The 25,295-nt window shown below is 40.5% G+C and overlaps 1 protein-coding gene across 1 annotated transcript in view; it reads left to right on the forward strand.

The window, feature by feature from the left end:
• The first annotated feature begins 1,384 nt into the window (after nt 1-1,384).
• timp2a (TIMP metallopeptidase inhibitor 2a) overlaps nt 1,385-25,295 on the forward strand; it is a 66,155-nt gene continuing 42,244 nt past the window's right edge. Inside the window, exon 1 of the mRNA XM_070857767.1 lies at nt 1,385-1,722. Within this exon, the coding sequence (XP_070713868.1) occupies nt 1,593-1,722 (130 nt within the window). The 5' untranslated portion in view covers nt 1,385-1,592. The remainder of the gene's footprint in view (nt 1,723-25,295) is intronic.

A 25,295-nucleotide genomic window follows, 5' to 3' on the forward strand; every position in this document is an offset into this window, starting at 1 on the left:
CAGCGGAAGGAGCGTGCGGCAAACCAGACTCCCCACCCACCCTTTCCTTCAACCACTGTCTGTCCCACCTGTGACAGAGACTGTCATTCCCGTATTGAACTGTTCAGTCACCTGAGAACTCACTTTTAGAGTGGAAGCAAGTCTTCCTCGATTTCGAGGGACTGCCTATGATGATGATGGCCCAGCTCTCTTCATTGAGTCTCAGCAGTGACTCCGCATTACACTATTTGGACTTCCTTCCAAGATCCTCGAAGCTAGCTCTCGATAAAACGTTCAAGCTATCTTCCCTGACGTTGGGCAGCCAGTGCCTTACACTTGCATTGGAGAGAGTGTGAACCTGAAGCCTGGTGCCAGCAAGCCACTGGTGAACACCCATTGGGGAGGAATCTCACTCAGCACTGCTGCCAAAAGAAAAATCCAGACCCTGATTTGTTCAGCTTTATTCCCTTTAAGCATTTTTGGCACGGGAGGCTCATGCTGTGGATGTCAACTTCATTCCTGTGGATTTATTTTTTTTACAATTCTTTATGCGTGTTAGCACAGGGAGCTCAATCATGTCAGGCTGTCCATATAATTTGTGAATAATCATTCGCTTTTCCCCATTTTATTCCAAAGAGAAAACAATGATTTGATTTGAGTATTGATATTTCACGAGGACAGTCCTAGACATCTCTGTATAGTAAGTCAATTTGTCTCCTGGGAAAAACATCACATGGTGCTTTTTAATCAACTGAGACACTGTACTGCACACAGACAGTGAAATCATTAATGTATTTGCCAGGACAATTCAGTATTGTGAGGGGGAGGGTTTGGCTTGTATATTTTTGCAAAGGATTTGATTGCAAAACTACTTATATTGCCATTTATGTGGAACGAGTGTGAAATAATCTGGATGCAAAAATGCAAACTTTTAATTTTTCTGAAAAACAAAGTGTATCCCTGTTCAAGTGTGTTTCACAGACACAAAAGTGGCTAAATCAAGATCGTAAAAAGAAAGCTTCTACAATCTATTATTGACATGCTTTCTTTCAGCAGCAACGTGTGTGTGATTAATAGCAGTTTAAATGCGAGGAGTGGCAGAAAATCAGGTCAGATCTGTGCATTTTCCTGATGTTTATTACTAGGCCATGAAATACTCTTTTTTTAATGAACCGAGCCACAACAGTGGAGTCCAGAGAGGGTATGAAGCTCATTAAAGAAGAAAAATGTGTGGAATTGCCAAGCAATGAAAAAAAAACAACAGGCGCCTTTGCTATTGTGCCATCAACATACTCTGGCTCTTGCTGTGACTGGCCTGTTGACACCGAGAGGCGGGGACCGCAAAAAAATTATCCAGCTATTAAATGGGGCTCAGCTCAGAGAGAGCAAAAAAAAAACACACAGCCAGGAGAGGCAGCAGAGGGACACGCTACGGCACCAGTTGACTTGATGTCATTTTGTTGGATTTCTTTTCCGTGATCACACATAACACACACACCACACACACACTGAACTTGCCGTGTGTTTCTGCGAGACAGCACCAGCCCCGGGGATCCTTGCTGGAAGAGCTATCTTAAGCGATTTAAAAAAAAAATCTATACATTTAAAAAAAAATGAGTGCGATAGTGAGCAGTTTGGTGGCAACATTGTTTCTGCTTCTGGCTTTGAGGCTGGAACAGATTGCCGAGGCGTGTAGCTGTGCGCCGATCCACCCGCAGCAAGCCTTCTGTAATGCAGATGTGGGTAAGTGAAGGCATCTTTCTGCACTTCCATCCTTTTTAACAGGCTTCAAAGCCGATTTAGTGCGAACGCCTTGAAAAACGCGGTACAAAATAATCCTTGCCTGTAATACGCTGCCCACAGTAAATGCAGTCAAAAAGTCAGAAAGGAAAGTTTAAAGTGCATGTATCGCTGCAAGCAGCCTCTCCTGTCATGTTGCAAATCCGGACTCAGCTTTTTGAGTGCCGATCTCTCCAGATGTTCTTTGTTTTTTTTAAAAAAGCAGCTCGGAACATTCCCGGTTAATTGCACATGTAACTGACAGAAAGGTTTACTTGGAAAATGGGATACTGCGGCTCGCACCTTTCCACAACTTGGAACTAACGCTGCTGACCCGCCGATCTGAACTTTCCGCTTCCAAAATCAATCGCCGGCATGAGAGTGTGTTTTTCAGACCCTCAATACAAACCTGAACTGTTTGCTCAGCCACTTGTTTACCGGGCACAGTTTTACGTGACAATGGAGATTCTTGACTCACAGTAATAGTTGCAGGGCTAAGTCTGTGTCATGCTCGAAACATGTCGTGACCACAGCGTTGTATGTTTGGATCATACTTTATTTATTTGTTTATATTAAGCTATTTTTCTTGATTTAGGAAACCTAATTCACAAAAGTCCTATAAATATTTTAGAACCCATACCCATAATTATGCACACATACTACATGAAATGTTCATCAGAATGACAGAGTTCACACAAGAGAATAAATAGGAAAAAAAACGCTGCATCCCAGCAAGAATTTCATAAATTATCATAAATTGGGCATTAATCTCTTTTTGCTGACATACAGGCTTGACTGTAAAAGCCACTATTGGTGATATCTTAAAGATTTATTGACATCGATTTGTCCTGTAATAATTCTTCAAGGTATCTCGAACATGGAGGTTGTACAGATCACACTGATGTCTGTAAATGGGGAATGAGAATAATTAGCATATTTTCTCGGGCACCAATTGTTTGTGAATGAATGTAACTCAGTGCAGATTGCTAAAAAAAAAGGACAGTTTAATTTGCATTACCCGGCTGAATTAAGAGGTTTCAATCACGACTGATCGTATATATATTATATGTGTGTGTGTGTGTATCTATATCCACCCTACACAATATGTGCCTGTGTTTCAGACTATATAACATCATGTCCAGTACATATGTACACAATCAGTGGGGCACAGTGTTGCGGGACTAATTGCATACATATTTTACACGTTCACATGTGTGCCTGATACCTATTTGTAAAGGGACAAACTCAATGGCATAGTACAAGCAAACAGTACAACATATTGGTAAAATTATGATAAATTACAGTTCTCAACAGAAATGTGTTTTTAGAATCCTGTCCCTATGAGAGGTTATAGCCAGAGTGCAGTACATTTCCACTCCCTGTTATGAACATACCCTAAATATGCATTGTCACTTATCAGAAATAGTAACTGAAAAACCATACATTGAAAAAATATATATTCTTTCTCCTCTTGGTTCGTTGAGAGACATGTCTGGCTCTGGAAGAGAAAAATTGAAAGTGGAAGGCTCAGTCTGGCAAGTGGCCACTAACAGTGAGACTGTACGGTTTCATATTGTACCATGCACTCTTGAGTTTTCAAACTTTTCTGTGTGGGGGGACACCTTGTAAATATTGATAAGTTTCCAGGATCCTCAGTTCTTACCATCTGAAAGACAGCATCAGCTACTTAATGGAAAATTGCTATCACCACAGGAAATATTTGTTATTAGTATGCAACAGCAGAAGTAGTGTGCTATTAAATCGGCAAGTACAGAAATGTGATGACCGACAGCCAAAATCCTTGAGGACTCCCTAAGGTCTGGCATCCGAATGTGTTATTTTTCTGTCCTGCACCTCTCGTTCTCCCTGGTGCGTGCACTATCCCAGAGCCGAGCAGGTGGGTGGCAGACCTGCCCCCAGACCGCTGCTTTCTTTCTGATCATTACAAGGTTCACAACAGCAGCGGTGGGTGACCTGCTGACTGATTTTTTTTCCACCTCTCACTGTGGAAAATGAACTGGCCTTCATTCCATGGCTTCACCTGATGGAAGTATCCAAGATTGGAGATTGCAATCACCATGCTGCTCCAGTGGAAGCTTTTCGAGTGAAAATGCTTCACTGTGTCAAGAGTTTTAGCAGCTCGCCAACTGAGCAACACTGATAAAAATGAGAGGTGGGGGGGGGATCAGCAACTTCAATGTCAGTCTCAGCATTATAAGCTTTCGATGAAAAGTGCAGTCATTTTTTGGGTCCAGATGATGACCAGAAGCCGAGCCTGTACTTCATCAAACGATTACAATCTAAAGCCTGTTTCCTGTAGCTGAACTGGAATCGGCGGTTTGAAACAGATCATTAAGAGATTCAGTCAAGAGTACAGACCAAGTTAAGTGCTTTATGACTGGAGGCAGCAGTTTCTATGGATCTGTTGGATGCTTTCCATTACTGCTTGTGCATTCAAGAGTGAAAAATCAGCCTCCAGATTTCCCCCATAAGTGGGCAGTAATTTCATAACTGGACTGTTATTTTGGTTTATATTTTAAGTGGATTAGGGGTACTGGAAGTTTTCAGCAGGGAAATGTTGTTATGTGAGTTCATTGTGAATGAGTTTCACTGTACAACTGAATAGCTCCCAAATGCCAGACTGTTCCTGATTTTAATTAGTGTTGGGCCATACTATTATGTGCATGTCTGATTATAAGCAACTTATTTTTCCTTCCTGAATTATTGCACATTACTGAATCTTCAATATCTTTGAAGTGAGCAGAACCAAGCCTTTCCCCATGATCTAGGTGTTCAGAAGTGAATATTTGAGCATAGTTTGAAATCAACATCTTATTTTATACATTTACTATCAACCCAAGTAGCAATCTCTGTGTACACAGGGTGTTTTATAAATACAACTTTCTCTAAATAGACCTGCAAAAAGATTTAAATATCTTTTCAAAGTGAACAACACGCAGTAATTACATCCAGCCCAAAAGGGGACAGCACGAAAAAATAATTTTAGAAAGATTGCAATGAAGATTTCCAGTTGAATAGCAAATAATAAAATCTATTTTTCTCTCACTCGACGCACTCGGTCAATAAATATTTTGCAAATTATCAAAAGTTCCTGCGGAGTAAAATAAAACAGAAAGCTCACTGATCTTTTCCTGCCGTTACTGATGGGGATAGACGAAAAAACCAACATCCTGTTTATCTGACTGAAAAACTGGTTAGAGGTGGTTTAAGGAAATTACATGACGTTTGTTTAACATATGAGCAGAGCAGTCTTACATGTTTATTTTGTGGTGGACTACGCAATTGAGTTTATATATAGCTTTCTGTAAGTCGGCACAATGTCTACCATATAATAACTACAAACATTACTTTGCCAAAGTCCTTTATGTAAGTAATTATATCAATGGATTCCCTGAAAGATAACCTGATTATGGTGTACTGACTGACAATGCAGAACTACCAGGACTGGCAAACTGTGATCAAATTATATTAATATTTGTAAACTTGGGATAAATGTCACAAAACAGGCAATAAAACTGAAAAAGCATAGCATATGGTTGTGTTCTCTGAGGCTATAATTACACATTTCTCTCCTGGTGCATACTATGTGCTGAGTTCCAAAGTGAAAAGTTAAAACATTGGTTTCTTAATATCACAAGTAAATATTGGTTGTCCTGTTAGACAGTGAGCATTGAAGGGCAGAATTACACATTGGCTGATAGATGCATCATTTTAATACTTTATTTAGGGATATCAAATGAGAGGGAAGTAATGCAATCTAGCTGTCTCCCATATTTGAGATAAATTTTATCTTGCCATCTTAAGTCCATTTGAACTTAATATGGCGTGAAATTGACTGAGTTTGATTCACTTCGAATTCTTTATGTTATGAATAATTTTCTTTTCTTTATGAAATTGTTTTGTGGAAATCAGTGTTGGTGAAGGCAAGAGATACCTGTGTTTTGGAATGGAGATGGCTACTGTTTGCATCCTGTGTCATATGGAATGGCTCAGATGGCTCAATTCACCTTAACTCCAGCTCAGAACATCACTGTGGCTTTTCATTTCCCACTTCAGCTGCTGACTGATTTTGTTTCCATATAATGGGCAGCTTCATGTTGTGGGCCCATTCTCGCTGGGAACGGGTTAAGGCTGCTCGAATTCATTTCACTTTGGGCCATTTCAGCAGGTGGAGGAAAATAACACTTTGGATCCCATTAGTCTGGGCTGGAATCAATCCAGGTCCACGAGGCTGAAGTGTAATATTCTAACCCACTGTGCTGCCCAGTGCCTCCATCTCGGACTCTTAACAACGAAAACCTGCATTCCATCTGTTGCAGGATTTGTACCAAAGGTGAAAGCGCAATGTATGTCTGCCCCATTAGAATGATACTTGCCTACTCTAAACACTTTCAGTGGTTACCGTGCCAACAACTATTTTAACAGATTTAATTTAATTTGGCTTTTTTTTTTAGTTGATTTGATAAATGGATGTATGCCAGTCACCATAAGAATATGTATTTCTTTTTGATAACTAGCTGTAGATGTAACCATTTGATAAAATTAATGAATTGAAAGAAAGAAAAGCTTGGATTTATATAGCACCTTTAACAACCACTGGACATCTCAAAGCGCTTTTCAGCAAATGAAGTACTTTTGGAGTGTAATCACTGTTGTAATGTAGGAAACATTAAATAAGAATATAAAGAAAGCTCATTCCTGGCGAATAGTGTCTGGGTCTAACAATGCAAGGATGAAGTTCTTCAGACTAGAGGGATAAACATACTGAATACCACAAGGATGAAGCAACATGATATGGAGGTACAGGTTGTACCTCCCTTATCCGGAACCCTCGGGACTGTTGTAATGTAGGAAACGCGGCAGCCAATTTGCACACAAGCAAGCTCCCACAAACAGCAATGTGATAATGACCATATAATCTGATTTTTTTGTTACGTTGATTGAGGGATAAATATTGGATAGGATACCGGGGAGAGCCCCCCCTGCTCTTCTTCAAAATAGTGCCATGTATATCTTTTATACCCACCTGAACAATTAGACGAGGCCTCGGTTTAACATCTCATCCGAAAGACGGTACCTCTGACAGTGCAGCACTCCCTCAGCACTGCACTGGAGTGTCAGCCTAGATGTTATGCTCATAGTCCCTGGAGTGGGCCTTGAACCCACAACCTTCTGACTCAGAGGCAAGAGTGCTACCCACTGAGCCACAAATGACACAGCTAAAAGGAAAATTGTTTGTGACTGGCTACAAAAGTATCATTGCCAAGAGCCAACAAGACGCAAATACAGTGACAGAACAAATAGATGCCCCCATCCAGGCAGCTGGATCTCTCATTAACTGCTGGAAACCATTTAGGAACTGAAATTCTGCTGCTGTGCACCGACGATGCAGGTATACCCCAGGCATGGGGGGGAGTTGGGGTGGTGGTACAGAAAACCAAAATCTTCAGCCTTGTACCTGTTTTGGCACTGATTTGTGCTAGCCTTGGGCTTTCTGATGGGGCTACAATGGGGACACAAGCGGCTTATACTATATGGTTCTGGCCTCATTAGCAGGTTATTTCAGGTCTTGTTGGTGGCCCATCCTTGCTGCATCGATGTTGCCCCACTCTCGCAGGTGAATAGCAACCATAAATGGGGGTAGATTTTCCACTTGTGTTAAACTGGGACTGTGTTCGGCCACCTGTTATAGAAACCACCTGATTCTCATTGAAATGAAAATGGGGCTGTTTCTATAATGACTAATCCACAACGCTAGTTTTACACCTGGGCAATAAGTTGAAAATCAACCTCACTGACCGTTTGCCGAGATCAGTCCAAATTTTTTTTAGTTCTTGATTTCTTGGCATTGCATCATTGCTTGTTTCTTTAGATTGGAAAGTTTACGTTTCATTTCAACTTTACTGCCAGACCCGACTAAAGCATTTAGCTTAAGAGGCTGTCCTCCCAGCGCCTGAGCATTAGCTGCCTCCTGCCTCATCTCAGCACAAAACTCAACAGAATTTCAAACTTTGCCTCCAACAAGAAGTACAGGCGCTGACTCACTCGCTTCTGCTCCCGCCCTAGAAATTCCAGACTGTGATTCCAGTGTGTGACGCAAATCCTGCCTGGAACACACAGGCTGTATTTAAATAAGGAGCCAGCAGAAAACCTGAGGAAGTCCTTTTCTGTGTGCCAGTAGCGCGATGTGCTCAGGAAAATGCGCTTATGCCACCAGTGCACCTACAATAGAATTACTGGCCCCGAACAGAACGAATGACCTGCTGCTGACTTATTGGATGCCTATTTTATCCACATTGGTGCATGAGCTACAAAATTGTAGAAAAATGAAGATTATTTTGATATTACAGTGATCTCTATAATTGGGCAACATCATTAAAAAGGGTTAATAAGATTAGTTATTGCAAAATAGTTGTCTTTAATTTTGTTGAATCAGCAGTGATGGTGCAAACTATCATTCGAATAAAATATTTCATTTGTTTGCCAAGTATTTGATCCACATTTTTATTCTAAGTGCTATTAAATGCATAATCAATCTGGTAGAACTGCTAAGGTTGACTAACTTTAATATTCTAGATATTATTTTAAAAAGATGCCTGTATTAAGATTAGACAACAAACCAGACATAAATAATAACTAGAAAATTAAAGTTAGTCGACCTTAGCAGTTCTACCAGATTGGTTATGCAATAACAGTGCTTTCATCTAATCGCACTTATAGACAAAGAACAAAGAGCTGTGGAATAATTGCATGTGAAATTTTGTTATGTACTGAAATACCTGGTAGCATCATCTGTGGCTCCAGGTATGGATCAGACTATTGTTGCTTGGTTTGAGGCATTTGAACTTAGGGCTAGAAATTAGTCTCAGGCGGTGACGCAGAACAGGCGGTATCGGATCAGCCGCCCGTTATATGCAGTGCTTGATATTCACTTCCATTGTAATCACATTTCTACCCCTAGTTTCTACTGCACATTTGGTGTTGTGTCATTCAGAGATGAACAAAAGGTGCTAAGATTAGACAACAAATCAGATATAAATAATATCTAGAAAATTAAAGTTAGTCAACCTTAGCAGTTCTACTAGATTGGTTATGCAATAACAGCGCTTTCATCTAATAGCATTTCATTAGCAGCTGATTGGAGATGTGATTGGATAACGCTGTCTTTTACTCACTTGTCTCGCCACAAGAAGTCCTTATTATGATGAAGTGCTCAATCTGACAATTTATCACTTAAATAATTTATAAATATTGCAAAGCTTAATCAAGTAGGATGATATTAAACTGCAATTTCAGACCTGCCAATGAAATAATTTTGATAATTTCAAGTAGCTTCCAATTTGAGGAGACATAAGATGCAGATTTTCCTCATCCATGCCCAACATCATCGTTTCAGTCACAAAGATTAATTGTATGTCAGTGGTAGAGGTCATCTGTAGGTCATGAATATAATCTTGGCAAAATGCCCTTTCAGTAAAGGGCAATAATGCATCTTTGGCACCATGTTGTTCATACCCAATTTCAGAAATGTAAAACCAAAGATATGATATTGTAATGAAATGGCAGCAGCATAAATCTAAGCATCTAAAATGTCACACTGGACCATTGTGATCTGTGTTGCATCTGTTGTGTCTGCTATACTATGTTGGCTTTCATGTCTGCCAGATAGCCTTCGGCAGAAATCCATGGTATATAAGCTTTTAAAATTAGCTAGAACATACTTCATAAAAAAACAAGGGAGTATCTCTACATTTTTGGAACCCGTATTTTTTTTTAAGTATTTTGACAGATTCGGTAGCCAATACCTTTCCATCTGCAGTCTCATAGTGAGTGTATCCGAGTGGACTAAATAGGACCAGTGTAAATTCATTGCCAGATGGACTTAAATTCACAGCACATACTGGGATAGAAATCGTGGTCGGAGGCTTCCTGCGACCTGCAAAAAATCTGCTAAATTACCTGGTGGTCTGGGATGTTCGGCGACTTGCGGTTCTGGGTCTCTACAATTAATAGACCTACGAAGAGGCCCACGTATCCCAGGAGCGCATGCGGCTCGCAAGTGCCCCTGGGATCACGTGGGCCGGCCTAACCAATTAAATTAGGGGAATCCCTATTCATACTTAATGGTGAGTTTGTTTTTACGGAGCTGCCGTAAGTACGAATGGGAATATGCTCAAAAGTACACAAACACATGAAATAAATGTTAAAAACACATTACATATTTAACATTAATTAAAATGACATTCAATTAAATATTTATTGAAAACATTTTAGTTAAGTGTTTATCATCTTGCCCAGACAGATCACCAAACTAGACATGAGAAATGGTGTTAATAAATGTTCTCAATAGTCAGGGTTGAGATTCATTGATGAGGAAATGTGTATGAGATGGTAAAGGGAGCTGTCATAATCATCTAAAATCTGTCACATAGCGTGTTTTGAGACAAGATGACTACAAGTTAAATAATCCCCATTATAGAATTTTATATTGAAATACGCCTGATATTTAATATGCCTGATATTTAATTGAATTAACATGCCAATTTTGAATTACGATGAGGTGGGGTGGTGGGAGGATATACTTCTGACCTGGTACTTTTGCTAATGCTATTTTAGAGTAGTAATAAAATGTTGTCCTGTATGTAATATCTCATTTTTAGAAAAAAAATTGGAAAGCTTCTGAACATCAATTTTTGTTAATAATGCTTGTTGGTATATCAAGCCTCAAGTGCACTTTCCACAGGGAACTAGTTAGGGCATTGGTGCCAAGTGATTAGTATAATGTTGACAGTGCAATATCAATGACCACCTTGAGGGTCCCTCACAAGTTTAAGAAAAGTTTTTATATTCTGCAACAGTGCATTATGAAGCACAGGAGCATATAATCTGCATAAAAATTGTATTTTTTGATGATAGGGTATTTACTCTCCTATTTCTTTATTCTCCATTTTGTTTTGTTTTTCCCCAATCCCTATTCTGCCATTTTCTTCCTTGCTGTCGCCTCCACCCTTGAAGGCGTTCACCCTTTACTGGGGGTTGGCTTGATGGACACTGGTGGTTGTAAACATCGAAAAGAATGTATTGCTTATACAGAAATAAACTCAGCCCCAACACATGTAAATAAATCTTTGTCTGTTATATTGTAGACCTCTGGGTGGGGGGCGGGAATACAAAACCACAACATTTTGAGTTGCAGTGCGATTGCAACAATGTAGAACATGGGTTTGAATCCAACCCACACTAATAGGACACATTTTCTTCCCTTCTAATGATAAGAGTAATGGTGATATGATGTACGATTGGTGACAACCCTGTTTCCACTGCATTCAGCTCCAGAGCAAAGAAAAACACACCCACAATTCAGTACAAATTGATAGTAAATTCATTCGTCTCACACAGACTGGGCATGAGATAGCAGCTGCAAGGAATGGAACTGCCACAGTGCTGGGAAACAAATGCTCTCCAAGTTTGGGGTTAAAACTGGGTATTTGGGACCTGAGTGAACAGAGCAAGCAACTGTGTATCTCCTTAACCAATCACATTGAAGCAGTGTGAAATTAACAGCGCAAGGACTGAGAAGGAAGTATAAATTGGAGTGGGTGAATTCAATGTCAAATCGGGTACAGAAAGAGAGGGAAAGAAAAATTAAATTAATAGAGAGAGAGAAAGAGACAGAAAGGAAAAGTTAAAAAACAAATACATGTTAAAATGATCATTTTTAAAAAATCCAACAACAATTAAAAACTGAAGGAACGGGACTTCACACTTGTGATAGTTGATTTGCAGTGGCAGAGAGGTTAACGGGCAGTAATTTACACTTATCACTTCGGTAAAAGGATACTTAGACTAAAATGGACAAGACTTTACTGTCTGAGTTGCTAGATTACATAGAATTACATTGAATATACAGCACGAAAAGCAGACCATTCGGCCCAACTAGTCTGTGCTGGTGTTTATTATCCACATGAGTCTCGTCCCATTCCATCTACACATCTCAGCTTTCAGCATATCTGTCTCGTCCCTTTTCTGTCATGTATTCATCTAGTTTCTTTTTGAAAGCATCTAAGCTATTAGCCCCAATCACTTCCTGTGGTAGTGAGTTCCACATTATAACTATTCTCTGAGTAAAGAAATGTCTCCTTATTTCCCTATTGGATGTATTAGTAACTACCTGGTATTTATGGCACCTAGTTTTGGATTCCCCCACAAGTGGAAACATTCTCTCCACATCTACTCTGTCCAACCCATTCATAATTTTAAAGACCTGTATCAGGTCTCCTTTAAGTCGCCCCAACCTGTTCAATGTTTCCTGATACCCTGTAGCTGTAAGCTCTCAGTTCTGTTACCATCCTTGTTAATGTTTTTTATACTTTATTGAGTGCTTCTGTTTCGTGGCTCAGTTGGTAGCACTCTTATCTCTGAGTCAAGATGGTGTTGTGGGTTCAAATCCCACTCGATAGACTTGAGCACAAGTGTGGTACTGAAGGAGTGTTGCATTGTTGGAGGTGCTGCCTTTCAGATGAGATGTTAAACCAAAGCCCCATCTGCCCTCTTGGGTGGATGTAAAAGATCCCATGGCACTATTTCGAAGAAGAGCAGGGGAGTTATCTCTAGTGTCCTGGCCAATATTTATCCTTCACTCAACATCACAATAAACAGATGATCTGGCCATTATCACATTGCTGTTTGTGGGAGCTTGCTGTGCTTAAATTGGCTGCCGTGTTACCTACATTACAACAGTGTCTACACTTCAAAAGTACAGCATTGGCTATAAAGCGCATTGAGATGTCCTGAGGTCATGAACGGCGCTATGTAAATCCAAGTCTTTCTTTATAGTATAGAAACCAGAACTGTGCAAAGTACTCTAAGATAAATGCATCCTGACTCTAACAGTATTTGTTCTGCTTTAAAATGTTGGCTGTTTTGCTGTGGTAGATATACAACTAATTCTGTTTATAGTGAACAAGTACAGGTTAACAGTAAGACATACATCCAGAGACAGAATGCTGATAGGGTTAGATGAAGTAGGGTGGGAGGAAGCTCGTGTGGAGCATAAATATCTGCATAGACCAGTTGGGCCGAATGGCCTGTTTCTCTTTTTAAATTCTATGTAAATCAAACCTTTTACTCAGTGTGTATTCATCATATCATCATAGGCAGTCCCTTGGAATCGAGGAAGACTTGCTTTCACTCTAAGAATGAGTCTTTAGGTGACTGAACAGTCCAATACGAGTACCACAGTCCCTGTCACAGGTGGGACAGATAGTCGTTAGAGGAAAGGGTGGGTGGGGAGTCTGGTTTGCCGCACGCTCCTTCCGCTGCCTGCGCTTGATTTCTGCATGCTCTCGGCAATGAGATTCAAGGTGCTCAGCACACTCTCTGATGCTCTTCCTCCACTTAGGGCAGTCTTTGGCCAGGGACTCCCAGGTGTCAGTGGGGATGTTGCACTTTATCAGGGAGGCTTTGAGGGTATCCTTGTAATGTTTTCTCTGCCCACCTTTGGCTCATTTGCCGTGAAGGAATTTCTAGTAGAGCGCTTGCTTTGGGAGCCTCGTGTCTGGCATGCGAACAATGTGGCCTGCCCAGCGTGTATTATAATACCCAGTGTGTATTATAGTTAATGCATGCTCTGAATTGTGAAAAGTTCCAATTGCTCCGACTAAACGTTGTCTTTGTCAAACCCCAGCAAGTGTAGCATTCAGATCAGAAATCTACCCTCCTCTTCACTAATTCTTCCCTTGATTTGGGACAATTGTTATTCTCAGTTGTTGGAAATATGCTTTATAATGGCCATTCTTTGTATCTGTGCTTTTTTGATATTGATCCGCCTTTCAGTTCTAGCTTATTCATTTGGGATTTCAACTAACGTTACATCCTCTCAGAACAGGAAGACTGTTGATATAACAGTTTTTACAGTATTTGTCCTTTGAGCATTTTCAGTCCTTTCAGTATTTTGACTGGTTTGATTGTCCTTGTCCTCAAAGTAAAAGTATACTTTTGCCCTTTAAAAATCTCTTGCAAACCATTTGTATGTGTGGAGGGGAGGGGTGTGGGGGGAGTATTTTAAAATCACAAAGAAAATATAAATATCAGCTCTATGGTAATCGGGTCACAAAACTATGTTGAAAATGTAGAAATTTTGATGGGAATGTATTTCACAAACCATTCGACATAGTTGTAGGCCAGCAATCCAGCATTTGTCCTGGTGCATTGTGTAAAATCAGCCTAAAAGGGCGTTGGATCAGGGCAGGGACTGTAAACCGAACCTCTGCCAATATGTTGGAGAAAAGATTTTCTACCGGGTCTCAGGTTGTTGTCATGTTCGAAAAAAACACAAACTATCCACGGTTGTTCATCTTCCATACCCAGCTTTAACATAGGAAATCTTAGCAGCATCTTCCAGTATATGTGTTAACAAAATCAAACTGAAGTCATACATGTTTAGTATAATACCAACTGATATATTTAATTGCAGAAAGCATTTGTGGCAAAGCTATAAATTATACATCTTGTGTGCTGGAATTCAGAGCTGAGGTATTAATTAAGATGCTTAACTGTGAATGAGTATGTCATAATGCAGTTGAATAGTATAAGCTTTAGGTCACCTTATTTGAACCTCAGAATTGCCTTAATCCTGTTATCAACAGTTACTGGTCGGGGAATGATAATTGCGTTTTAAAATATATCAACGCATTTGCTGAGGCATAGCTCATGGTAAGCCAGAGGACATGCTATTTTCCAAAAGGAGTATTATGCCAGATAACACACAGCATACTCTTATATAATGTAAACAATATATATGCACGGCGCAAGCCATATTGGACGCTTCAGCGCCTGTTTTTCACCCAAAAGATGTTGCAGTACATGCTGTAGACCATACATACTGCAGCCACAGTGCTGCTGATGGAGGGGGTGGATACTGAGCCCAGTGGTGAGGCTCTGTCCTGGATGGTGTTGTGTTTCTTGATTGTTGTTCCAAGGGCATCAATCCATTACACTTGTACATGATGGAGAGGCTTTGAGGGATAAGGAGGTGAGCCACTCGTCACAGAGAGCCCAGCTCTGCCCTGCTCTTGTAGTCCTTGTGTTGATGAGGCAGGTCCAGTTAAGCTTCTGGTCAGTGGCCACTCAGCAATGGTGTGGGCATTGAAAGTTGGGGAGATGTTTGGGAAGAATTAGGAGCAGGAGTAGTCCATTTGGCCCCTCGACCGCTCCACCATTCAATAAGATCATGGCTGATCTTCTACCTCAACTCCACTTTCCTGCACTATCCCCATATCCCTTGATTCCCTTAATATCCAAAAATCTATCAACAACAACAACTTGTATTTATATAGCGCCTTTGACGTAGTAAAACATTCCAAGGTGCTTAACAGAAATGTTTTAAGACGAAACAAATAAATTTGATACCAAGCCACATAAGAAGAAATTACGGCAGATGAACAAAAGCTTGGTCAAAGAGGTAAGTTTTAAGGAGCATCTTAAAGGAGGGAAGAGAGGTAGCGAGGTGGAGAGGTTTAGGGAGGGAGTTCCAGAGCTTGGGACCTAGGCAGCTGAAGGCATGACCACCAATGGTTGAGCAATTGTAATCAGGGATGCTCAAGAGGAATGCAGACATCTCTGGGAAGAGAGGGGGTTGTCTCTGACTTGAATATTTTCAAAGACTGAGCATCCACAGCTCTCTGAGGTAAAGAATTCCAAAGATTCACCACCCTCTGAGTGAAGATATTTCTCCTTATCTCAGTCCTAAATGGCCGATCCCTTATTCTGAAACTGTGACCCCTGGTTCTAGACTCCCCAGTCCTTGACTCCCCAGCCAGAGGAAACATCCTCCCTGCATCTACCATGTTAAGCCCTGTAAGAATTTTGTATGTTTCAATGAGATCACCTCTCATTCTTCTAAACTCGAGGGAATATAGGCCTGGCCTGCTCAACCTCTCATAGGACACTCCCACCATCCCAGGAATCAGTCTGGTGAACCTTCGTTGCACTCCCTCTATGGCAAGTACAGGAAACTCTCGTTTATCCAGATACGAATGTAACGGAAAACCTGCCGTAACGGAATTTAAAATAACTGTCACACGCGTGAATAGCTCGCTCACTTCAACTATCGCAAACGTGGACAGGTTGCTCAATTACACATAAATTGACACAGGCGTGGACTTCTTTCTCACTTTTCAACTGCCTTGTGACAGCACTAAAAGGATACGAAAAGTATTGAGCATTCAGCAGAAATTAGAAATTATAAAGAAGTCTGAAGCTGGCAGAATGTGCGTACTTTGATGGACGAATATGAAGTTGGATCATCAACAATTTACGATATCAAGAAGCAAAAGAAAGATTTAGAAAGTTTCACTGCTGCTTCTAAATCTTCCGTCAAGGCAATGTCCCCCAAGAATTTGCGAAGGCCGAAGCTTGACAAGCTAGACCAAGTGCTTTATGAATGGTTTTCTTTGAAATGGTCTGAAGGTGTGGCAATTTCAAGGCCAATGATTACAGCAAAGGCCAAGGACGTCAAGATGAGAATGAATCTAACTGAAAAGTGCATTTTTTCAGAAGGCTAGCTCACACGTTTTAAGCATCGCCACGGCATTTGCCAGCTAGATGTGTCGGGCGAAAAAAAATCAGCAGACAATGAGGCCGCACAGAATTATTCAAGAACATTTGCTGAACTGGCGCAGAAAATGAAATTGACTGTAGATCAAATATGCAACGCCGATGAGACTGGCTTACTATGGAGGTGTTTGCCAACTGCTACGTTGGCTGCAGCAGGGGAGAAGGAAGCTGTAGGCTTTAAAATGAATAAGGAGAGGTTAACAATCTTGAATTGTGCCAATGCCTCTGGAGAACATAGATTTCCACTTTTAGTGATTGGCAAATCAAGGAAACCACGTGCTTTAAAAGGAATTGCTCATTTACCAGTTAGCTATAAGGCTCAGAAAAGTGCGTGGATGGACAAGGACATATTCATGGAATGGTTTTCAACAGAATTCGTCCCCCAAGCTCAAGAAAACATGAAGAAAATAGGCAAACCTAATGGAAAGTGTGTGCTGCTTCTGGACAATTGCAGAGCACACCCGCACGAGTCAAAATTAGGGTCTAGTTGTGGCAACATCTTTGCATGCTATTTTCCCCCCAATGTGACCTCGCTCATTCAACCTATGGATCAGGGTGTCATACAAAACTTCAAGTGCCATTATAGGAATAACTTCATGCGCAAATTGATTAATAGCGATCAATTAATCTCTGATTTCCAGAGAGCATACAATATTAAAGATGCCATCTATGCACGCTCACTGGCTTGGAGAGAGAGAAGTAAAAAACGCTATATTGAAGAGGTGTTGCAGCAAATTGTGGCCCAATGTCATATTCAAAGATAGTGCTTCTGGTGACAAAGAATTCTAAGGTTTTTATGTGCGGGCTAATAAAAAACAGGCTGTAAAATAAATCGTGGAGATTGTCAGCAGTGCACACAAACAACGCACTTAAATCGTTAGCAGAAGATGACATTGCTAAGTGGATAGATGTTGACATCGAAACAGATGTAACACAAACTTACACTGACGAGGAACTTATCAGCATAGTCATCAATAAAGACAAATCTGACGAAGAGATGAGCGATTCAGACAATGACATTGAAGAAAAACAAAAAAAAGACTTGGACACGCGCTGAAGAAGCAATGAAATATGTCGTTGTTTTTTTTGAGGAAAATTCTCATTTTACTTCTCATGAGGTTCTGCAAACTCATATCATCCACAACATTTTAATTAAGAAGAAAATGAATTCATTTAAACAAGCAGATATAAGATCGCTATTTTAAAAATCAATCTCAGTTTTAACAGAATAAAATAATTTTTGATTTCGAAACATTATGAAGCAATTTTCATTTATTTTATTACGTTCACGTTCAAATAACATGAACTAAATCTTCGTGGGTGGTTCTATCACCTTCAAATATTAGCTTTAAAATGTAAACTCGCCTTATCGGAGAATTAGTTTACCCGGAATTGCCGAATCCCTGAGCGATCCGGATAAACGAGAGTGTATATCCTTCCTTACGTAAGGAGATCAAAACTGTACTCAATACTCCAAGTGCGGTCTCACCTGGGCCCTATATAATTGCAGTAAGATGTCTTTACTCTTATACTCAAATCCTCTTGTAATAAAGGCTAACATACCATTTGCTTTCTTCATTGCTTGCTGTGCCTGCATGTTAACTTTCAGTGATTAGTGTACAAGGATACCCAGGTCCCTCTGAACGCCAACATTTCACAATCTCTCACCATTTAAAAAATACTCTGCTTTTCTATTTTTCCTACCAAAGTGGATAACTTCACATTTCTCCACATTATATTCCATTTGCCATGTTCTTACCCACTAACTTAGCCGGTCTATATCCCCTTGAAGTCTCTTTGCATCCTCTTCACAACTTACATTCCCACCTAGCTTTGTATCATCAGCAAACTTGGATATATTACATTTGGTCCCCTCATCCAAATCATTGATATAGATTGTGAATAGCTGAGGCCCAAGCACCGATCCTTGCGGCACCACACTAGTTACAGCCTGCCAACCCGAAAATGACCAGTTTATTCTTACTCTCTGTTTTCTGTCTGTTAACCAATCCTCGATCCATGTTCGTATATTACCCCAATCCCATGAACCCTAATTTTGTTTAATAATCTCTTGTGTGGCACCTTATCGAATGCCTTCGGAAAACCCAAATACACCACATCCACTGGTTCTCCCTTATCTATTCTACTAGTTACAACATCAAAAAACTCTAACAGATGTGCCAAACATAATTTTCCTTTCAGAAATCTGTGTTGACTCAGCCCAATCCTATTATTATTTTCTAAGTGCCCTACAACCAAGTCCTTTATAATAGATTCTAGCATTTTCCCTACTACTGATGTCAGGCTAACTGGTCTGTAGTTCCCCATTTTCTCTCTCCCTCCTTTCTTAAATAGAGGGGTTGGATTAGTTACCTTCCAATCTGCAGGAACCGCTCTAGAATTTATGGAATTTTGGAAGATGACAACCAGTGCATCCACCTCTTTCAAAACTCTACGATGTAGCCATCAGGTCCTGGGGATTTATCGACTTTCAGTCCCATTAATTGCTCCAGTACTATTTTTTAACTAATACTAATTTCTTTCAGTTCCTCATTCTCACTAGACCCTTGGTTCTCCACTATTTCCAGGAGATTTTTTGTGTCTTCTGTGAAGACAGACATAAGGTATTTGTTTAATTTCTCTGCCATTTGCTTATTCCCCATTATAATTTCTCTTGTCTCAGCCTGTAGGGGATCCACATTTACTTTCACTAATCTTTTCCTTTTTACATACATATAGACGCTTTTACAGTCTGTTTTAATGTCTCTCGCTAGTTTACTCTCATTCTGTTTCCCTTTCATTTTCAATGCCTTGCTGAATTCCTTTGCTGAATTCTAAAATCCTGCCAATCCTCAGGCTTACTGCGCTTATTGACAACATTATAAGCCTCTTCCTGTGATCTAATACTATCTTTAACTTCTCTTGTTAGCCACGGTTGGACCACTTTTCCTGTGAGATTTGTGTGCCTTAAAGGAATGTATGTTTGTTGTAAATTATATATTAATTCTTTAAATGCTTGCCATCGCTTGTCTACCGTCGTACCTTTTAGTGTAGTTTCCCAATCGACCTCAGCCAACTCTCTCCTCATATACTACATAGTTTGCTTTGTTTAGATTTAAGACCCTAGTTTTGGATTTAAAGAAATCACTTTCAAACTCAATATAAAATTCTATCATATTATGGTCACTCTTCCATGAATGCCTCTTTACTACAAAGTTTTTAATGAACCCTTTCTCATTGCACAATACTAGATCTAAAATAGCCTGTTCCCAAGTTGGTTCCTCAACATACCGTTCTAGAAAATTATCTTATAAAAATTCCATGAATTCGTCCTCCGTACTATTACTGCAAATTTGGTTTACCCAGTTTATATGTCGATAAAGTCCCCCATGATTAATGTATTACCCTTATTACATGCACCTATAATTTCCTGATTTATACTGTGCCCTACATTACCACTACTGTTTGGGGGCCAATAAACAACTCCCACCAATGTTTTCTGCCCCTTGCTGTTTCTTAGCTCCACCCAAACTGATTCTACTTCTTGATTTTCTGAGCTAATCACTTTTTATCCCATCCTTTATTATCAGGACTACCCCTCTTCCTTTTCAATTTTGCCTATCTCTTCTAAAAGTTAAGAATCCTGGAATATTTAGTTCCCAACTTTGGTCACTTTGCAACCATTTCTCCGTATTGGCTATTAGATCAAACTTATTAATTTCTATTTGCACTATTAATTCATCTATTTTGTTGTGAATGCTTTGCGCATTCACAGGAGCGGAGGGTACAGGCTGGAGAAGATCAGTCAGATCGGGTGAAACAAGGTTACTAAGGAATTTAAAATCAAATACATGAATCTTTACATTAATTTGCTGTGGCAGCGGTCTGGTGTTTTACGTGTGCCGGACTTTTAGAAGAAGAGGACTCAGCTGAAAGTTCTAGTTTGTGAAGTGTAGCGATGGGCAAGCTGGTGAAGAGAACATTTGAGAAATCATTTCTTGAGGTGATGAAGGCATGGATTAAGGTTTCAGCAGTGTTTGCGAGGTAGTGACATTACAAGGCAAAGTTCCAGAGACCTAGTGTTAGACCAGATGTACAGCAAAAAATTTAATTCTGGGTTGAACAGAACATTGAAGTTGCTCATTACTGAATTTAAACTAAGCAGGGGAAGGGGAGGTTATGGGGATCTGAGCCGGAGGCAGATAGGTGCTACCAAGAACCGGAAAATATGGCTTAGACTTTGCTGATGTTGAACTGAAGGAAATGCTGACTTGGATGTTGGATGGGTAATAGAATAGAACTGTAATGGCCTTGGAGTCAGTAGTGGTGGTGAACAGAGAGTTGGTGTGATAGGCATACATGTGGAGGCTAGCCTAGTGCCAGCTGCTCGGATTCCACAATGGGGGAAAACCCACCTCGTAGTGTGTACTTTTAGACAAAGAGATAAAGTACCACGACATGGTGGTATTAGAGAAATGTAGTGGTTAATGGTAAAGCTAGTAGAAAGGTCACTGAGGATGAAGATTCATGGTGTAGTCATATAGGATGCCCTAGATAACTTTGACCAGGGTGTTATAGATGGGCCAGAAATTGAACTGGAGGGATTGGAACAGGAGTTGTTAAGAGGTGACCATGTAGTTGGCCAGCAATAACACAGCTAAGGACTATAGGTAGAAAGGAGAAGTTCGTTAAGGTGAGGAAAAGGAGAGATGAAGGGTGTTTTTTTTTAAAGGGATGCAGATCAATCCCTATCCTGAATGGGAGTCTACAACTAGGAATTGCAATGACATGATTACTCTGTGGGTAGGAATATCAAAGATTGTGACATAGAACTCAGAGGGAAGTTGTCTGATGATCAATGCTTGCGACTAATTAATTATCTACTTGTTTAAATGCTCCATTTAAAAATATGTTGCATCATATTTGGATAACTCCAACCATGACAGAAGGTATATTTTGTTGTGAATAACCCTGTCACTATCTTGGTCTGCCACACATCACGATAAGTGGCCAGCTGAATTAGAGCAGGTCCACAGCTGGCCTCTCAGGAAGTAGTTCCAGTAGTATGTAATGTTGGAAGACCAGAGTACGAAATACCGAGACATACTAGTTCACATACCACAAGGATGAGACACAGCTCAGCAGCAAATTACATTAAACGCACACTCCACTCCCACTGTTCTCTTCAATAAGGACATAACACATCACCTTAAACTTCACAATCATTGTTTATTCAAAATGAATGGCTTGCACATAAACAGTACTACTGAGGAATGGTTATTTATGAAGCAAAATCTAATGAAACATAAAGAACGGCTCAATCAAATCCTTGGAACACCTGGCTGCTTTTTGCAGTGGCTATTGAACTTCTGCCAACTCTTCATCGTTGTTTTCTGTTTCCTCTTTCTCCTCCTATGCTATCACTTATCGTCACTCATCTTCTATATGATGGCTATGTTGTATAGCATGCAGCACACTTGTACCATTCAGCGAATCTTCTACTGAGTGATTTATAAAGAACTCCTGATGCAACCTAAACCTGAACATCAAAACCATGCCAAATATCCGTCTCTCAAACGTGCATGATTATATACCTATTATAAACCTAAACGTGCATGATTATATATACCTGTTATGCTGCAGAGGTATTGGGCAGCAGAACCATCTCAGGAGACATATTTTGAGCTGTAATTCTCATTTACAATTGACCTCGGAGTAAGTAGAGAACCCGTGATAAACATCACTGGCCCTGCTTGAAAACCATGCATTCACTTGAATAATCATTTGTCAACAAAAGCAAATCAAGCTGTGACTCAGTGGGTAGTACACTTGCCTCTGTGTGAAGGTTGTGAGTTCAAGTCCCACCCTAGAGGTTTGAGCATAAAAATCTAGGCTGACACTCCATTGCAGTACTGAGGGAGAGCTGCACTGGCAGAGGTGCTGTCTTTTAGATGAGATGTTCAACTGAGGTCCCGTCGACTTGCTTGGGTGAACATAAAGGATTCAATGGCACTATTTTGAAGACGAGCAGGAGAGTTCTCCCCGGTGGCCAATATTTATTCCTCAACCAACATCACTAAAATAGATTATTTGCTCATTATTGCATTGCTGTTTGTGAGAGCTTGCTGTGCACAAATTGGCTGCTGCGTTTCCTTCATTACAACAGTGACTACACTTCAAAATTGGCTGTAAAGCGTTATGGAATGCCCTAAGGTCGTGAAAGTTGCTTTATAAATGCAAGTCATTTTTAATTTTGTTTTTCTTTGAATGGTAATCTTTTCCGTTGATGAGTGCCATGGGTTGTTAGACAATTGCTGCATAGTAACATGGGTGTATTTAATACCTTGTACCTTGGGAACAACACATTGTTTTGAAAAGCCTTGTTCCCAACAACATTCTTGTTAATGTAATCACCTGCATTTGTGACTTGGGTAATTCATAATTGAGCCTGAAACATTCAAGGTGTAGCCTTTGCCCACATTGCTTCTTAGTGGGATGGAGATAGCACTGTTGTGATTTGGGATTGCAATGGATCGTGGTTGACCTCCAATGAGCTCAGACACACGTGCTCTCTTCTACTGCTCATTCTCCTTGTCCTGCTTCAATATATCCAGCAAAATAAAACTTGCTGCTGCACCCATGCTCAATTCAGTTGCTCTTTACAATGTCTCCCGCTTTGCTCCTTCCTGGATGTCCGCTAGTGACCTCATGCCACCATTGTAACAAGTATCTGGCACAGTGGAGTGGTGAATAGCCAATGTAACACTTGTTCAAACACCGGGTAAGTTTAGACCTGTTAATCTAATTTTACTTGCCTTTTAGGGCTCTTTTGCCTTGCCAACTGCCCCTTTCCATTCCTCCGATCTTGGGGGAGGCCAGTTGCAAGGCCCACTGCTAACATATGGCACCCCACAGAATGGGCACCTTCCTGCTAACTTGGAGGAAAAGGAGATGGGTGGGCTGGAAGCGCCTCCTCCTGCTTCATTTCCATGGTGGCCCTTTATCATGGGTCTCCGCCCCCTTTGTGCCTGCAGAACTGAATATTGCCCATGAACTGAGTGTTGCCCAAGCATTTGAGGGGGAAATTGATCCCTATAATTTATGCATGGACTTCTAGGTACCATGGACCTCGGGTTCACCACTGCAATGTGGAACTAAACCTGTTGAATTACATGAAATAAAGTAAGTACAGGGTACCAGCAAGTGCCATATTTTATTCCCAGGTTCACACAGCTTCAGGCTACAGAACTGTCAATCAAAATCAGAACACAGGCACAACGGTAGCACACCATCTTCATAACCAGTGCTGGTCCTGACTAGGATATGTTCATGTGTGCCTGCCTCTGTCATTCAGATATCTCCTTAGTGGATCAATGATCAATTTAGTCTGGTCTGTTTGTTCACAGACAGCATGGCTTCATTTTCAACTGATGGTCACAAGAGTTCCATTTCACCACAAGTCAGTTGAGGAAAACCATAAATGTGATTAGAGAACAAAGGAAGAAACATATAATACCGCAATCTTGTAATTTGAACTAGGATGCACGTTCGTTGTCACAGCATCATAAACACAATGCAGTTAGTTGGAAGACAAGCCGATAGAAATATTCATGTGTGCCTTCAATTGGAGCTGAGCAAGGCAGCAAAGGTTTCAAGCATCAACATGTGTTAAACCACTTCAGGCTTGAGAAGAATTTTGGAACCCTGGACAAAAATGCACTCATGATATGTTAAATGTAAATACGGAAAAACAATTATGTAAGTCTTTACTCTAATCTCATCAGTTCTTGTGAGGGTCAACTAGCATTGCTTCATTTTCAGGCAGCATACACTAGTTAACAAACCTAATTTGTGTCACCATATTGCATAACTGGTCATTTAGGCACCAGTCCAAGAACAGTCGGTAGCAGACCAGTTACCAGGGAATTAAGCACTCTTCGTTTCATTAGGTTCATTGATGGAACACATGTGGAAGTATGTAGCCCAAACTGACTGTGTCTGGAGATGGATACACAATGGTAAACCATAGAATCAGAGAATGGTTACAGCACAGAAGGAGGCCATTCGGCCCGTCGATCCCGTGCTGGCTCTCTGCAAGAGCACGTCAGCTAGTCCCACTCCCCACCCTTTCCCTGTAGCCCTGCAAATTCTTTTCCTCCAATTTCCTTTTGAAAGCCATGATTGAGTCTCTTCCACCACCCTTTCAGGCAGTGAATTCCAGATCCTAAGCATTCGCTGCGTAAAAAAACAAACGCTTGCAAGAGAAGAAAATGTGAGAGTAACCTTCTTTGGAGAAGGTTCTCATTAAACCTGAGCCCTCAATTTTCATCTTGTGTGCGGAGTGTGAATGCTGATTGCCTATCGGCAATTGGCTTGTGCCCATATACTCAGTTGGTTCTTCTCTTTAGTACGTATACTAGAACACTGGAACTGTTTCCAGTCTGAGGACGAGATGGCAGAAATTGGCATGGATAGGTGCAGTAAGTGCTTACATGAAGTCCTTTCTCACTTACGGTTCACCTGGTAGATGCACATTGCCCCTTGAATTGTATATATACATCATCTGTTTTAAGCGGGAGTCACGAGTTGCATGTCTGAATAGCATTATCCCGACTTCCTGTGGTCAATCTTGAAAATGGTGGTTTAATCAATTTGCTAATATCCATTTGATTTATTTGCTGTAGAACCATTCCACTATGGCTTTGTGGACTGCTTTGTGCTTGTGAGAGGATTTGAGGCCCATGGGCTAGATGTGGTTGAGCATATGAGTTAATTTCTAGCATTTCTTATTTTGTGCAGAACACACTTTCTTTTTGCTTTATCGTAGCATGAAAGCATCCAATATCAGCAGGGGACACAGCAGCAGCTGAGCTGCAGGAGGTCTTTACCTGTGGTTTTGA

This window comes from Pristiophorus japonicus, chromosome 16 (genome assembly GCF_044704955.1).
Source record: "Pristiophorus japonicus isolate sPriJap1 chromosome 16, sPriJap1.hap1, whole genome shotgun sequence".
Lineage (NCBI taxonomy): Eukaryota > Metazoa > Chordata > Chondrichthyes > Pristiophoridae > Pristiophorus > Pristiophorus japonicus.